The following is a 17,385-nucleotide window of genomic DNA, read 5'->3' as shown; positions in this document are numbered from 1 at the left end:
GAAACCACATGTTGAAAGAGACAAGGAAGACAGTAGAATTACCTCAGTGTCTTTATTTAGTTTTAAAAAAAAAGAGGGCGATCTTGTCATCAGATTGAGGAAATTCATGACATCAATTGAGAGGGTGACAAAACATCCTACACTTGACGTCTGTGCAAGGAAAAGAAGAGGAAGCCTGAACTTGATTAGGGGCGCTTGAGGGGATGGTGACTGACTACCGCCATCAGATCCCTTAATGTTCTGTACAATTTCCATAACAGAAAGACAAAAAAGGCTATCTAATTGCTCATTCAGGAGTTATGACAAGAGCAAGGGCTTATAGCTTTGGCAATAACTTCCCAATGAGAAATGTCACCAGGGAATCTGTAGGGGGCGCTAAAAAGGCATCCGCACAAGAATACAAAAAAAAAGGGGGAGGGAGGGGGGGAAATAAATATAAATAAAAGGTCAACTTGGAGCCAATAGAGAAACAAAAGTGCCATTAAATTGAATGGAATGTACACAATTTGGAAGTAACAAGGCTTTACTACAACTATAATGGTAAAAACAATAAAAATGGTCAATCGATTCTTAAGTCAACGCCTGACCGCTCCAAAAGTGAAGAAATTATTGTTGTTTTACTACTTAATTTGTGCTGTGTGAACTCTAAACCTTTCGGATTAGAAAAGAAAAGAAATAAAAAATATTAAAATGAACCTTTTTTTTTTGTTTAAGCCCTTAAATGACATCTAAATGTTATGGTTAAGAAAAAAAGACCAGGAGGTAGAACCATACTTCAAAATAATAAAACAAAAGTAGACAGACAAGCACTTCTGTAACGAAACATTCTACTGCTCTCCTTGCTCCAGTTACTGCTCTTGTTCCAGTAGTGGATTTTTAACAGTGAGGTTTCAGTCCCCTTCTTCCTCATCAGACTCAGATTCTGTAAGGAGACAAACAAACACACACACACACACACACACACACACACGCAGGCACACACACACACACACACACACACACACACACACAGACACACACAGGCACACACAGGCACACACAGGCACACAGGCACACACACACACACACACAAATTAAAATGACATATAGTAAGTTAGTCACACAATTCATATCAACATGTAGAGGGAACATTCTCACATCATTTCAATCAACATAAAATATATTAAGGGAGACGAGATTTTACAGCCCCTAGTTGCCAGCCGTCGCATTTGACTGAGACGTGTGCTAACCAATCACCGTTCTGAGGTATGATCTATAAACTGACATTTACGGGGTGACAACCTCAGGGCCAACTTGAAGCTCATTATGATGACAATCACCAAGAGATCTATCCAAACCCTTCATCCTCCAACAGACACACACAATTATTTTCATAATCGATTAATCTGTAGATTATTGTCTTGATTAATCAATCAGTTGTTTGATAGATAAAATGTGAAGCTCACCCATCAGAAGTGGCCCAAAGAAATTTGGAAAATTAAACTGAAGTTTGACTTTCAAAAATGATTTCGAAAAAATCTAATTGCAAAAGCTATTTTCCTCAAATCTTACAAGCCCTACCTGCAGTCGCAGAACTTTGCCGTATTTTCCTTAAAAATCGCACAAACCAACTAAATGCTTACCACAATAGTTGATGAATAATTGGCAACTAAAAAAGTAATTGTTGCTGCCCTCACACACACACACACACACACACACACACACACACACACACACACACACACACACACACACACACACACACACACACACACACACACACACACACACACACACACACACACACACACAATTTTCCTCAGTTTAGAATCAAACAGAGGGTCTGTTTGAAACCTAAAAACGGCTGCCTTTTAAGATATCCAACTGTTGAGCGAGGCAGCAAGCGCAGTGCGAATAGGGAACCTAAGTGACGCGCATCTACTTCCACTCCATTGGACCTAAATCGTGAAAAATTATGAATGGGAGTCAATGGAGAGATAATAATTATTATTTGGTCCCGTTCGAATTGTACTGTGCATTTCACATGTGATGTGTGTGAATTTAAAAGATAATTTTTCACGTCAATAGAGTTCTGTTGTTCGATAGACTTTAAAAGTTATGCTAGTTTTGTGCAAATCCGCTCAGTGGACTACATCTGTCGTCTCAAACGATGTACAGTACGTCACCAACTTAATGAAACAAGAGGCTCGCTAGTTAGCTGGCGGTTATGCTAGTTAGCGGTTACATCTTGCTGCCAACTATGTCACTTAACAGTAGTTTATGTACAGTCCATGGACGAATACAACTTATTTGGTGTGTATAATCCTCTGACTCATGGTATCTTCACCGGCAAGGGGGGACGCTCAAATAAGACTTGTTGCTGGTGCCGATTGCTGTGAATTGGGCTCACAAAGATGGTGGAGCAATAACAGGGATTATACTGTACCATTGTTGTAACCAATGATGGTGTCTGGTCTGATATATGTGCTGCCTATCAAACTAATATAGCCTCGTAACTTCCATAAGCCAGTTTAGTTTAATGACTAGCTTTCGCTAACGTCATACCGTAGTGTTAACTAAGATTCTACAGTGCTTCGCTCATTCTCAAAAAGATGCATTCAATCCAAATTCATGTCTAGTGAGACAGTTTTCTATTTAGGGGCAGCAGGCAGACGTTCCGAACAGCCAAAGTGTGGGATCTGTCTTACCCTCTTCCGCATTCTTCAGCCACTCAACAAATTTCTTCATCTGCTCCAGGAAAACGCTCTTGCCCTTAGCCATGTGAGCTTCCGTGTACCACTTCAAAATGGCCTCCTCGCTCAGAACATCCGCTGTACAATGGAAAAAATATATAAAATAAATAAAACACTTTCAATACACACCCCATCAAAATCTTGACACACAAATGACACATTGAAAAATTATACCAGAAGGAATACGAAATTGTTTTACATAGATATCCATTTCGAGGGCACAGAGTATTGGCACCCCCAATGGGGGCACGAACCTGGCCCCCCCAGGTTCATGCACCCAGAGTGCCTGTCAATGAGCTGGACATCCCAATCAACGAGGCATGGCCAGTAGCTTTGTACCTTTGTAGAGGAGCACGACGATCTTCTGGAAGGCCTTCATGAAGTGGATGTTGTCGTAGCAGTACTCCTGAATCTTCAGCAGGAGCGTGATCTCAGACAGGCCCTGGGAGGTGAAGGCCTTTAGGAGAGGACTGTATTGCTGTGGACACAGAATGGCTTGTTTAGTTCAGACAGGACTCCAAATCACACTGAAGTGGCCAATTTATTGTAATATATCAAACGAAACTATAGTAGCATGGAAAATCCAAACCCTGGTAATCTTTCAGATTAAGGGTCTGGCCACGAATAATGTAATGGCCCAATTTGAGGGCCGGCACCAAGCAAGCATTTGAAAATCTCACTGCACGCAATTGGATAATACTACGACCAATGTTTACTCTGACTGATTCCGGACTTTGAAGCAATTGGATAACACTACGACCAATATTTACTGAATTTGAACATTGCAGCACTGTCATCATCAGTTTAGCTCGCCTCTTGCCCGCCTTTATCAGATACACCGATGTGATTGGTTTCCCCTGATGCCTGGGGTAAAAGTAATGTGCATCATTGCTCATTGCCAGAGTATCTTGCAGACACAATTCAAATTGTGCTCTCGCAAGAACTCTGGATTTCCAGGGTAAAACTATAGGTGACTGCACTTCGGGTGCCAGTTCACAGGAAATGGAGATGGGTGAAAACATGCAATATCCTTTCACCCAAACATACGGGTATTTGTGAGCATTTTTGAGCGGTAACCTGTGGGTAACCAGGTACGCCATACTGTTAGAGGTATAAACAAACGCTGAATCACCATTGAAAACACATAAGAAATTCGACATTGTTTGCACCTCCAAGTGGTGTGTGAAGTAAGCTTGTGTGAAACAACAACAACAAACAACAAGTAATCCATTGTATACAAAAAAGAGACAAAAAAATAAGCTTGTATGAACACTACTACAAGAACAGCCAAAGGTTTAGGCACCTTTTTCTCATGTTAATATTTTTGGTGTGCTTTAGGCACCATTATCCGATATTAATACCGTATTTTCCGGACTATAAGGCGCACTTAAAAGCCTTTCATTTTCTCAAAAAAAGACAGTGCGCCTTATAATCCAGAGCGCCTTATATATGGAATAATTCAGGACCTCAAATTGATTTTGTGTGATACACGGCGCTCCGTCAAAATGTTATTGTGAAAGTGTTTGATAAGAGTTTGACTGACTGACTTATCGGTTTTGTTTCGCTTAATGCGCCTTATAGTCCGGTGCGCTTTATATATGAAAAAAGTTTGAAAATAGACCATTCATTAACAGTGCGCCTTATAGTGCGGAAAATACGGGTAATAACATTTTTCTGTGTGATTTTAAATGAGTCTTCACCTTCAAGTGTTTGATGGCTTGTTCAGTGACCAGCTCCTCCTTCTTGTTCCACTCCACGGAGCTCATGACGCTGGTCCACACGATCCCGATCATGGTCTGCTCTGAGATGCTAGTCTTCTTCATCTCCTCCCTCACATAGGTTATTATCTGGGTACGGCAGCACATGGAGGGACTTACTCACTGAGCGTGTTTACATGCACACTAAAGAACTCATCATCACGTTTTTTGTAGTTATCTGGTTATTCAAGTGATCATGTAAATGGAATAAAACAATAATCATTACCAATATGTGTGTGTGTGTGTGTGTGTGTGTGTGTGTGTGTATAAATATATAAAGTATGTATAAATGTAAGCAAGAAACACCAGCCCACGTGGTAGCTGACTAGCAGGTTCCTGATTTGGGTATCATCATGACGCTACCTGATATCTGGGCTAGATATCTGCAGCCATTATCACCACGGTTTCATATCAGGACATGCTGCATTTGGTCCCATTTTACAGACGTCTACCCATTCTCACACTTGCTCACCTACTTGTACACCTACACTAGTAGACTAGTAAAAGGCAAAATGTCATAACCCAGAAACCCAGCTTTCCCCTATCCACATGCAAAAACGCATTCGTATTTTATACATCCTCCCTTCCTTCCTTTGTCCTCGTCCTCACTGACAACAACGTGATACCCTATCCAGTGTTAGCTATAGCTCAGTGAGAACGAGCCTGGAGGATCGAGCATCGAGGAGAGAAGTTGAGAGGCACCCTCTGTGTGGCCAAAATGCATTTAAAAATTCTTGGCCTTTAAAAGCGCCTGGCTATGTGTGGACATTGCCAGAGAATGGCAATAAAATATCGTTATCCATACTATCAAACTGGCTGAGAGGATTGGTCAGGGCCAGGCTTACATCTTTGAAGTTGTCCCCACGAGACATCTGTTCCTGAAGCTCCTTCTGTAGCTCCTTGCGCGCCCCAATGGACTGCTGGTTGCGGGCGAAGTCGGACAACTCTTTGAGCCCAGCGTCGGTGAAGTACTTCTCAAAGTGCTCACAGCTTCGCTTGTTTGCAGGGAAAAGCTCCTGAGAGAGAGAGGCCAACCATGAGGATCATGAGATACCAACTTGTGCTACTCCAAGAAAAAAAAAAAAAAAAAAAAGGCAAAAGTCGATAGAGACAACAAGAGGTCATTAATTCTAAGCCAAGACACAATTTTGTTGAACTCAGGAAACTGCCCTCCATAGTCCATCACATCATCTGTTCAATGCGCGGACACACACACACACACACACACACACACACACACACACACACACACACAATCTGGTTTTCATACAAAGACTGTCTCTGAAAATGTGAATCAGGCACACTATCTCAGACCTTTGCCCAAACACACCCAGCCAGTTGAGTCATAAGCATGCAAGGGACGTGTGTATTTTAATTGGGTGTTCAAGCTCAAGGGACCAAATCTAAGAGGCGGGCAAAGTGCAAAGTCTATCAACAAGTTTTGAATTATAGCCAATGCATGAAGCTAACTCATCAATGTTAGCAGTTAAGGTCTTGCCCATGGTGTTCAATTAGCAAACTGATTTTCCCTAGTTATCAAATTAGCTCAACAATTAGACTTAAGGGTTCAAGTATCAACCTTTTTGCCAGAAATGGGGCATGGGGAATTATTATTAGAATGTATTATTGGCAATGTGTTCAGACGTACCATCAGACGATTGTCCATGCCAACCTTGCGAAGCATGCCAGCGACGGAGTTGATGTCCTTCTCATTGATCCAGGATTTGAACAGTTTCACAGCAAAGGCAGCCGATACACCTACGACCGAGACGATCAGAGACAATCATTACACACTGAAATAGGAGGACACTTTGTTTGACCAGATTCTAGAGGAAGAGACTACTCAGAATGACACTAGTAGAATGTCACCGTCACCATCATAGCCATTGTCAGAATAAAATGACTACACTGTGCAAGAACACATTTGTAGAGATTTCTTTGCAGCCACTGACCTCTGAAATTCACCTACAAAAAAGCCCCAAGGCTGCCATCCTCGCCAATTTAAGGAGATCCAGTTACCGACTAGGGCTGCACAAAGGCAACTAAACGTGTATGGTTAATCTGGTCACAGTTATGATTTTTATATTCATGTCGTCCTCCTTATGTGATTGACAGTGAAGCTCACCAATCATAAGAGCTGTGCATCTCATGCACTAGGCCTGTGGTACTCAAAACTTTTTCCTGCCGTTTCCCAACCCAAGCAAAATGCTTACATCAAAATGTTATTTTCTAGCCTAGAAATCTAGACGCCCCTAGCGGCAGGAAATCTAACCTGGCTGCCGGGGCAGTCTAGCAACGCTCCATAGAGCTTGGGACCTGGGCTTGGGAAGAATCACCAGACAAATCACATCGTCTATAGAGTCGATGGGCGGGCTTAACATAATGGTGACTGACATGCAACTGTGTGTCTGTGTGCCTGTGTATCCATTAGCAAAGTCCTTTTTGGCCAGTCTCTCCCCTCGGCCGCCATATTGCAATGCATTCTGGGCATCTATATCGGGCGGAACTGTGCGAGCGCAAGACTTCAAGGCGAGTTCAAACCACAGATTCGCGACTGTCTGAGACGGTTGCGGAGAGCAGTTGCGGCGGTGTGAATCAAAAGTTGCAAGCAGTTTCAAGCCGTCGCTAAACATTCAACATGTCAAATCTTAGTTGCAGAGTTTTAGAACACTTTTGCGCGGAGCTGTTGTGACGTTGGCAAAAAACGTCCACCTTGTCCTCACGCCTAGACTGTTGTTATGGTAACATTGTTGCCGTTTTAATGTCGTTGTAGTGGTCTGAACATCCCAGTTTTAGAACAGAAAGTCGCTGGTTTTTAGAATGTTGCAGCTCGTCGCGGATCTTGTGATTGAACTGGCCTTTACAACACGATCTCCCTCCAGCGGCAAGATCACAACACATGATTGGTGCGATGTATTCACAAAATACCACATGATTGGCAAGGTGTATTCACATGTCAACTTTTGGTGGTGGAAGGGGGGGGGGGGGGGGGATATGTGCAGACAACTGCCATGCTTGTGTTTACCAGCTAAACCCATACATTCCAACGGGAGATTCTTTGAGCACTGTCTCCCCTCAGAAGGTCTCTGGTTTTAGCCTGACAAGTTGTGAGTTTAATTTCCATTTTGTGGCCCTTGAGCAAGGCACTTCGCCCCAAGTTGCTCCAGGGACTATGGCCCTAGTAATATAATTGATATGCAAGTCACTATTGAGAGACGCATCTACTGAATCCGTGTAATTATGTAAATGTTCTAGGAATGCTCATCAATCAGACGTGGCACTATCTAAAGAGACATTTAGAATATTGAACTAAATCCTTACACTAGCCCTAAAAAATAAAATAAAAAAGAGATATTTTCTCCGAAACACACAGCCTACCATGTACAGTACTACCATGGAAGCTAACTTGCAATAAGTAGCATCACCCAGTATCGAAGTTCAGAGGACTATTTAAAAAAAAAAAAAAAAACTGAGGACATGAAGGTCACCTTCTTTGACAAGGTTCTCATTGAAGAGACTGTTCAGAATAGAGGCGGAGATGCTCCCATTGGCCAGCAGGATGCCAGTCAGCATGGCCAACTTGTTCCTCTCGGACTCGGTGAACCCTTTTAGAAAGAGCAGCAACTGCACAGGACATTGGGGCGACAGGGGAGGGGAAAGTGGTTCAACACGGCTTTACTAAACCATTGTCTCATTTTCTCACATGCTTACATCAACAAAACATAAAACACTGAATACAGGTCCCTCCCTCACACATAGACAGAGAGGAGGAGTCTTCCATCAATGCAGTGAGGCCACTGAACCCATGAAGAACCATCAGTATAATACTGGGTACAGACCAGGGATGGAAATTAGCACCAGCCACCAGCCAAATGCTGGTAAAATGTGAGAGTGGCTGGTAGAGTTCAGACACAAAGTCATATTTTAACATTGAGTGGCTGGTTAATTTGACCAGAAATCTGCTAATGGCTGATAGATTTTCACATTTTCAAATTTTTATTTCCACCCCTGGTACAGACCTCCCGATTTTTTTCAACCGCACTCGATAATAACAACAAGATTGAGTAGATGTACAAACAGTGTCTAGTAAAATTGGGAGTTAGTTATGAGCACGACCATAACAATTGAGATGTTGGCTGTTTAATGAACCGGTCAAGAAAATATTAAACATATTTTACTGAATCTGGATTGCATTAACAATGGAAAAAATGCAAAAGATTAAAAATCTCACACATAACAATTCCAGCCACGACAGACCACCACGACTACCATAAACTTCTCATGATTGTCAGACACTCCACTCAAAATTCGGCTGAAGATGTGGAGTTCTTTTGCATCACAAACAGGCTTAAAGGGATGTGTCACTAAAAGGCAAGACTCACCTTCTTGATCTCCTCCTCAAACCCCTTTTCCAGGTATTTGTAACGCCTGATCAACTTGTTAAAAACCTATGGAAGACAAACACAAGGCATTAACTATTTATTAAGTTGAGTAATTTTCCTTATGTGGAAAACTGAAGCTCACCACATGAGAGAAATACATGGGCACTACACGTGCGTGTGTGTGTGTGTGTATGTGTGTGTGTATGTGTGTGTGTGTGTGTGCACACCACATGATAAATCAGACAAGACTTAAACACACCTGTGCATAAGCCTGCATGGTTTCCAGGTCTTCATTTGCAGTGAACAGACAGTAATCCGTGCGGGTCACCTCATCTGACAGGGTACCACCCGGGGCTAAGAGGCAACCATGATGAGAAGAAAACAAGTTAGATATGTAAGGGATAACGGCCGACGAGGTGACCGGTTCGATGGAAATAATGCATGTTCGAAGTGGTAATAAGGACGCAGGCGGAGGGGACTTTACACTCTGATAAGTGCATTATTTTCCTAGAAACGCACGGCACGGAGTTGATTATCCCGCTTATAACCCTGCTACTGTCATTTTTGTTTATATTGCCGCTGTCTTAGACACAACGTTGCTGTTTTTACCGTTACATTCACATTGGCGAATTAATATTCAAGTGTAATAAGCCCAAAAGAAGGGCACTACTTCATAGCCGTGCGGTATATCGAAAAATAATGCACGTTCCAAATAGCGCATCACAATAGGAAATTAAACACCTTTAATAATTTATCAGACATCTTCATACAAAACATTCAGTGTGCATGCTCTCTGAATGATGTACCAATGACCTTGGTTACCAGATCAGCACTGCACAGAAGTAGTATTCACCAGACAGGCCAAAGACTGCCAGGGTCTCAATCGAACCCAAGAGGCAGGGAGAAACTGACACTTACCCAGCATTCCGCCAGCCACCAGGATGTCGAAGAGGGTCTCAGCATACCGGCGGTAGTCAAGCTTGGCACCAGAGGCATCAAGGAATTTTGCCACAGCTTCCAAATCTGTGCCAGTTTGATTCAAGCCTTGTACAATACTTTCTTGAAACTGAGTAGGATCAAATCTCTCCTTTTCATCTGTAAAAACATCGAAGTTGTAAGCAACAAGAGGAGCACTAAATAATGCACTATTTTTTATAACCAAACGCAAGATGTAGTTGTCATCACACTTAACGTTACCTCTTTTCCGAGTCTTAAAACGCTGGCCGGTTAGCGTTGGCTTTTGCTGCTTTTGATTATTCATAAAAGACACCCTGGACGTTAAAGTATAGAGTTAGACGTAAGACTGCAACAGTTAATATCAAACACAATGTCATAATTCTGCATTTCGAATATCACAGACACTAACGTAAATCATAAGCATGATGATATGGCTGACAGACATGCCTAGCGTTGTGTTATATCAGAGAGGGTTAAAGCGGAGGATCTTTAGTTATATTTCCCCAGCCTCGTGCCCACAAAGACACAAACCCGGAAGCTACGGCTGCAACTACGGTGTCAACCGTTACATCTGACAGCCTGAATGCCACACTGGCATGCCAAGCAAACAATCTTGAATCAACGTCAAAAAAAACCCCACTACGACCTGGTATTGTGAATTCGTGCTCGATGGCTATTGGCACAGCTGAGTTAATGATGTTTAATAGCATGGTGCTAATATTGCCTTATTTTAGCATACAGCTAGCTAGAGTCCCCCACCCCTCCCGAAGATGGTGCACCGGCAATATCGTGCTCAACTCGACACGCTGTGGTTAAATGACGTTAGACTGGAGTAAGGTAGCCATCACTAGTAGACACCCAGGTCCACTCCACAAACACTGATGACAGCTACACCACATTGAAATGCTTGTGTGCTAAATTGTCGAGGAGCCAATGTTGTAACACTGCGATGAAGCAATGGACGTGTTAGCCTCATTTAACTTGTCAAGATCAAGCGATGTCAAATTGGCCTCCATTCCTTGCAGGCTAATTAGCAAGCGACATATTTTAGCTACCTGCTATGGACAAACCTAGCCCGCTAGCTGGACAGCTAGATAGTTTAGCTGGCCAGAGATTTTCTCTTACTCCTGAGAATCATAAGGTCAGCAAGACTGAATAAAAACAAATAATATTCGATGTGTGTCAACGTATGAACCTCTCATTATTAGAAGTCAACTTACCGAAATGAATGCAGATAAAAAACGGCTGATGAACCAACGAAGAAAATAACACAATGGAAATCCTCAACCCCACACAAAACCTTCCCAGGAACGCAAGGAGATCACTGCGGCTGCGCAGGCGTATTGAAACTATGCCGATGTGAACAGTTTTGTTCAGAGGATTCGGTAAAGTAACATCAAAGAATGTTTGTACTTTAAAGAGAATAGGAAATTACCTGAAGTGTCGCAATATGTTTCAAGTTGATAACAGTCCAATCTGTTAACACAGATTACTCACATGTATCGTGTTTGAATTGATCATTTGTAAACGCACCCCTGCGTAGCCTACAGCAATTGGCAAATTCCTACTGAGCACGCACCACTGTTTTAGCAGATGAGGGAGTTGGTGTAATAATTCACCCTGTATCAACCTAGTCTTTGAATTCATAACTGAGTGTTGGATCCAATTTACTCATCTTTCGGTCGAACTTACTTTCAGACTTCTGTGTGAGGATGCATTCAAGTTCCTCAACTTTTCATAGGCTACTAACATGTGTTTTGTGTCCCACCAGAAAGCCCATCATGGGACTTGGCCAGGAAATTAATTAAAGTTCATATTTTGATGTAGGCTAATAGCCAAATGCATTTTTGAAGGGGGTGATAGGCATAAGCTACAGAAAAATCAAGGGAAAACAATATATTCACATAGGCTAGTAGCCTACAAGAATGTATCAAGTCTATTTGGAACCCAACATAGGCTACAGGCTACAGTGGGGAGGACATATTTGATATAATGCTAAAGTTGCCTAAAAATACATAATCATCATTTGACAATTGATCTTAATGCCTTAATTGAAAAAATGAGCAAAAATCAAACCGCTGAAGACACCAATTTTCTTTGTGATTGAAGAATGTATCGTAAATGAATAAATAAGTAAATGTTCTTCCTTAAATGCTGGGGGGCATAAGTATTTGACCTCTATGTTAAATTACCATAGGAGCATATATGCTTTTATTTTTAAAGGCCATTTCATGGATCCAGGATATTATGCATCCTGATAAAGTTCCCTTGGCTTGGCCTTTGGAATTAAAATAGCCCCACATCATCACATACCCTTCACCATAGAGATTGGCGTGATGTTTTTTCCAGTTGGCCTATTAGCCTGTTTGATTTGCATTGAGCTCAATGCAAATGCTACTAGAAGCATTAACGTTACAAATTAGCCTACCAGATAACAACAATCTATTGTAATGCCAGGAATAATGCACTACAATCAATCCCTATTCAAGACACCATCAACAAAGTCAATCAAAGATCAATACAACAATCAATCTAAAATAGATCTAATAGTCAAGATATTCCATACCTGGCATAGATTCAAATACACACACCGGAGCTCTGAGAAGCAGGTCGCTCCAAGTTCTCACCACCCTTTTAGAGTCCAGCCAGAGCAGAGGTTTCATGAATTACATCACAAAACAGAAATGAACATAGACGGCACATATGGGGCCCATGGATCTACAAAGGGCATCATTATCGCAACAGGAGGTACAGTATGTGAGTGTAGCCTATTCATCAGAATACATACCATTCTCTCCCAGATTACAGAAAAATATTGGACACTTGTTTTGCTATTCTAGTACAGTATTTACGAGTATCTACTAGTATCTTGTATTTACTATTTTCTATTCTAGTATTTTATTCTTTTACTTCCCGCACTGAGAAATTCAAAATGATATCAAACATGGATTATCATTATCTCTATTGGCAGACACATTTCAGTTTTGAGTAGTTTAGTTCACGAGGAGTTCCTGGTTGTAGAGAGGGAAAAGGGGAGACTGCGGGAGAGGTCAGCTGATAGGAATGGTACTTAGTTTGGGGGTGTTTATGTTGATTTTGATGTCATGCTGTTTGATTTAATGTCCGCCAGTTATGGGCTGTGGACCTGTTTTTGAGCACTAGGTGGCGACATTTACCTTAAATCACATTTATAGCATACAGCCAAGGCCTAAATAGTCCTTGAAACAGACCTCCTGATTTTCGTCTATTGGTACGATTTGAGGGGAATCGTACCAATATTATTGTGATTTTAGACCAGGTATGCCACCCTAGAATTAGAAAATATGTGACAGCATTGCATTTGGGGGAGGTTTGTATCATACTGTTTATGTCATGCCTAAATGCAGGGATATATTACAGGTTAATAGGCTATATCTTCACTAGATATTTTCACAAAATATCTCCAGCTGATTACATCCATTAAAACAGTATTTTTGTTGTATTGCAAGTTTAATGAGTTGGTCCAGCCATTGACTTTATTGTTATTTATGTTATTTATAGTCCTCCCACGGCACTTTTGCAGCTTCTTTCATTTGCCTGAAGCTTTTAACCAAAGCAACATTCTGTACATAGGCCTACATCAATTATAACTTTCTGCACATACAGAGTAGATTTGCTTTGTAACTTTGTGTTACTACTTGCTATCACAGATCAGTCATTACAGGACATTAAAGGAAACAGACGTTCCAGACGGCTTCTTTATTTATGAAGCTTCTATATTTATTTTCTTTATTTGGGGGCAGCCGTGGCCTACTGGTTAGGGATTCGGGCTTGGAATCGGAGGGTTGCCGGTTCGATCCCCGACCAGTCCACGGCTGAAGTGCCCTTGAGCAAGGCACCTAACCCCTCACTGCTCCCTGAGCGCCGCTGGTTGGGCAGGCAGCTCACTGCTCTGGGTTATGTGTGATTCACCTCACTGTGTGTTCACTGTGTGCTGTGTGTGCACTAATTCGGTTAAATTGGGTTAAATGCAGAGCAACTAATTTCCCTCACAGGATCAAAAAAGTATATTCTATTCTATGAAACCAAGTCAAATCAAATGAAATAGCTGAAGCTAAACTAGCTGTTGGAAACAGCAAGACAAATGCATGCCCTGACCAAGCAGAAGAGTAAAGAACAAGCTTAAGTTAGCTTAATTATAGCCTATACAGTGCCCTCCATAATTATTGGCACCCCTGGTTAAGATGTGTTCTTCAGCTTCTAATAAATTCATTTTTTTTCCAAATAATATAGGACCACAATGAAAAAAGGCGCAAAATCCAACCTTTAATACAAGTGCATTTATTAAGAAGGAAAAACATCCCACATTAAGAAATAATTATTTTACATCAAATCATGTGTGCCACAATTATTGGCACCCCTGATGTTAATGCTTTGTACAACCCCCTTTTGCTAATAAAACAACACCTAATCTTGTTTAATAATGTTTCACAAGATTAGAGGAAACAGAAAGAGGGATCCTCGACCATTCCTCTTTGCACAAAATCTCCAAATCATCCAACGACCTGGGTTCTCTCCTCTGCACTCTCCTCCTCAGCTCACCCCAAAGGTTTTCAATGGGGTTGAGGTCTGGGTACTGAGATGGCCATGGTAGGAGCTTGATACGGTGTCTGGTGAACCATTTCTGTGTAGATTTGGGCATACGTTTAGGGTCATTATCTTACTGAAAGACCCAGTGACGACCCATCTTCAGCTTTCGGGCAGAGGCCACCAGATTTTGATTTAAAATGTCCTGGTATTTCAAAGAATTCATGATGCCATGCACCCTAACAAGGTTCCCAGGCCCTTTGGAAAAGAAACAGGCCCACAGCATCACCGATCCTCCCCCATACTTCACAGTAGGCATGAGGTGCTGTTCTGCATTCTGCATACTTTTTGTTACGCCAGACCCACTTAGAGTATTTGTTGCCAAAAAGCTCTAACTTTGTCTCATCTGACCAAAGCACACGGTCCCCGTTGAAGGCCCAGTACCGCTTCAGACGTTTGTGCTTATGATTTTGAGTGAGAAAGGTTTTTTCCCGTGCATGCCTCCCAAACAACTTGTTGGCATGTAGACAGCGCCTGATGGTTGTTTTGGAGACTTTGTGACCCCAAGATGCAACCATTTGATGCATTTCTGTAACAGTGAGTTTTGGAGATTTTTTTTTGTTATCTTACCACCCTCCTCACTGTGCAATGCATGGTGGCAAAATAAACTTGCGTCCTCTTCCAGGCTTGTTTACCACTGCTCCAGTTGTTTTAAACTTCTTAACGATTCCTCTGACCATAGATATGGGCAGGTGTGCGAGTGGCTATTTTCTTGTAGCCATTGCCTTACTTGTGAAGGTCGACACACATCTGCGTGTTCAGTGTGTTCCTTTGTTTTTCCCATGTTGAAGAGAAATGGCCCCTGTGTCGCGTCATATTTATAGCCCAGGGAAACAGGATGTTAAGAATTACCAATTAAATGTTCTTACATACTCTGATCGACTTTGTAAACTACTGTAGAAATGACAGCAATGACAGAAATACTTTAGTTACATTTATTTCCTAGGAATTGTTAGGGGTGCCAATAATTGTGGAACAGGTGATTTTATGAAGAATAATTATTTCTCAGTCAGGGATTTTTTTTTCCCACCTTAAAATTCACTTGAGTTGAAGGTTACATTTTTTTTTACAATTTTCAGTGTGAGAGTATGCTTCTACAATAAAAACTGTAGTTATTTTAAGGCTTTTAACGCATCTTAACCAGGGGTGCCAATAATTGTGGAGGGCGCTGTAGGCCCTATACTGTACTGTAGGTAGTAATGTCAAAACATGTTCCATGCCTCTAGCAATTGTGCAATTTCAAGGTTAAGGCCATCCATCAACTTGTCATATTTTGTTAGACTGAGTTGTCTCAACATTGTATTGCAAATGAGCCAGTAACAATTAGTCATTTCTATTATACACTACTATATATTAATATTACAGTTTTTTTCAATCGCTAACAAGCGTTTGTCCATTCATTTGACACATTTTCAAAACTCTAAACACAGACTCTCACCTACAAAACACAATTGGCCAAATGGATCATTTTCCTCTCAAAAGCACATTCCATGTTGTTACATCACATTTTGTTACATATACACTAACTCGTCATTTCTCTGCACACGCTAACTTTACCAAAACACTGGAAACCTGACTCAAAATAAAGTTATTTTGTCAAAGAATGAAGCTTGTTTTCACTTCACAAGATACATGCAGTCAATCAGAGTACACTAGGTTTCAAAATACTGGCTACTGTTGACATTACAAAAACTGCATAGACTTTTATGTTTCAGTTTTACAGGTATTTGCATGCAAAACATGCAATCCAGCATTTTTACACTATTTCTTGGTTGGGAACTGTATGTCCAGATGTAATGTTCACATTCAAATGCATTCAAATGCAAATCTTTTTTTTTTTTTTTTTTTACTATTCACTAGGCCTACAGGAGGTGCAGTATAAATACTGTTTACAGTAGGCTATGATAGAACAGAAAAAGTTTTACAGCATTGCAGTGAACAAAATATCCATGAAACACAAGAGCATTCTGAACAAAAAACAACAGCAGAAAGCCCAGATAAAAAGGGGGTGAACAAAAAAAAAGCACAATATTACTGTGTCTAATCTCTGCACCTGCTCCTCTTAGGCTGGGATTATACTTGCCGTTAGACCAAACGTAAGCGTATGCGACCGTGTGCGACCTGCTGTGTCCTGTGTGCAGCATTACGCACCCAACTGGAGGTCTTCACTAGGGGGAGACATTCAGCTGTGGAAGTTGGCATGTGCCATTGTTTACTCTCATGATTGCCCCCAGCTTCGATGTCGATAATGCATCTTGCAGTCACCTTTTTTTGTAGTGATCGCCCCCTACTTTCTTATCAGTATTGCATCTCGCGGACGCGTCATGTTTGCTTGCGACGACGTGCACGACCGACGCACCAAACGACCGCAAAATACGCGAGGCAGCCATGATGCGTACACGAACGCGTTGTCTGCAGCAAGTCTAAACGTGCCTTTAGTGCTCCTGCACCTCTCACTGCATCTCTCACTGGGCCTGCTCTTCTCCCTGGGCCCCTTACTCTTGCTCTCCCTCGTCCAGACATTACAGTATTTGTCTTTTTCTGTTTCTGCTTCCAAAAACATCACCTCCTCTTTTTACTGTGTAAGTGTCAATGTAATAGAGAGAAATAACCCCTGCCACTGGGTCGAAGATAGACTGGAATCAGCTGTGATTGGCCCAATTTACCCAACATATATCATCTGTGTGTCAATTATTCGATTGTTTGTTTATTATCAGCTGAGATATATTGCTTTTGAATTGATAACATTGCAGAAGCAGAGGTTTTTATACTGTATCTGGTTTGGAATATTGTGTGATGACTATTGTGGGATGTTGTGTGTTAACATTCGAAAATAATACAAAAACGATCCATTATTTTGTTGGGAGGTATAGTTTGTCTGTTAAGAAAATGTAAGCATTGTGGAAATGTATTCACTGACTGCATACTGTG

The 17,385-nt window shown here is 41.5% G+C and overlaps 1 protein-coding gene across 1 annotated transcript; it reads right to left on the bottom strand.

Annotated features, from left to right (window-relative positions):
- Positions 1–38: 38 nt before the first annotated feature.
- Positions 39–11,161, bottom strand: LOC134071304 (eIF5-mimic protein 2-A). The gene is made up of 12 exons (XM_062527981.1): positions 11,049–11,161; positions 10,069–10,142; positions 9,790–9,966; positions 9,131–9,225; positions 8,872–8,937; positions 7,978–8,113; positions 6,138–6,247; positions 5,335–5,505; positions 4,433–4,579; positions 3,072–3,210; positions 2,688–2,810; positions 39–922 (listed from the first exon to the last, which is right to left on the bottom strand). Exons 2-12 carry the CDS (start codon positions 10,130–10,132, stop codon positions 891–893), a joined length of 1,260 nt encoding a protein of 419 aa, XP_062383965.1. The 5' UTR covers positions 10,133–10,142; positions 11,049–11,161; the 3' UTR covers positions 39–890.
- Positions 11,162–17,385: the final 6,224 nt, after the last annotated feature.

The sequence above is a fragment of the Sardina pilchardus genome, chromosome 23 (genome assembly GCF_963854185.1).
Source record: "Sardina pilchardus chromosome 23, fSarPil1.1, whole genome shotgun sequence".
NCBI lineage: Eukaryota > Metazoa > Chordata > Actinopteri > Clupeiformes > Clupeidae > Sardina > Sardina pilchardus.
The sequence above is the reverse complement of the archived record's forward strand: the minus strand, read 5'-3'. Positions and strand labels throughout refer to the sequence as shown.

What these genes read in the sequence shown, in the direction of transcription:
- LOC134071304 (XM_062527981.1), bottom strand. Translation starts at nt 10,132, where the DNA reads ATGAATAATCAAAAGCAGCAAAAGCCAACGCTAACCGGCCAGCGTTTT. An exon ending in TGAGAACCTTGTCAAAGAAG is followed by an intron (nt 6,248 to 7,977) that starts GTGACCTTCATG and finishes TCTCGGTCGTAG; the next exon opens with GTGTATCGGCTGCCTTTGCT. An exon ending in AAGCCATCAAACACTTGAAG is followed by an intron (nt 3,211 to 4,432) that starts GTGAAGACTCAT and finishes CTGTGTCCACAG; the next exon opens with CAATACAGTCCTCTCCTAAA.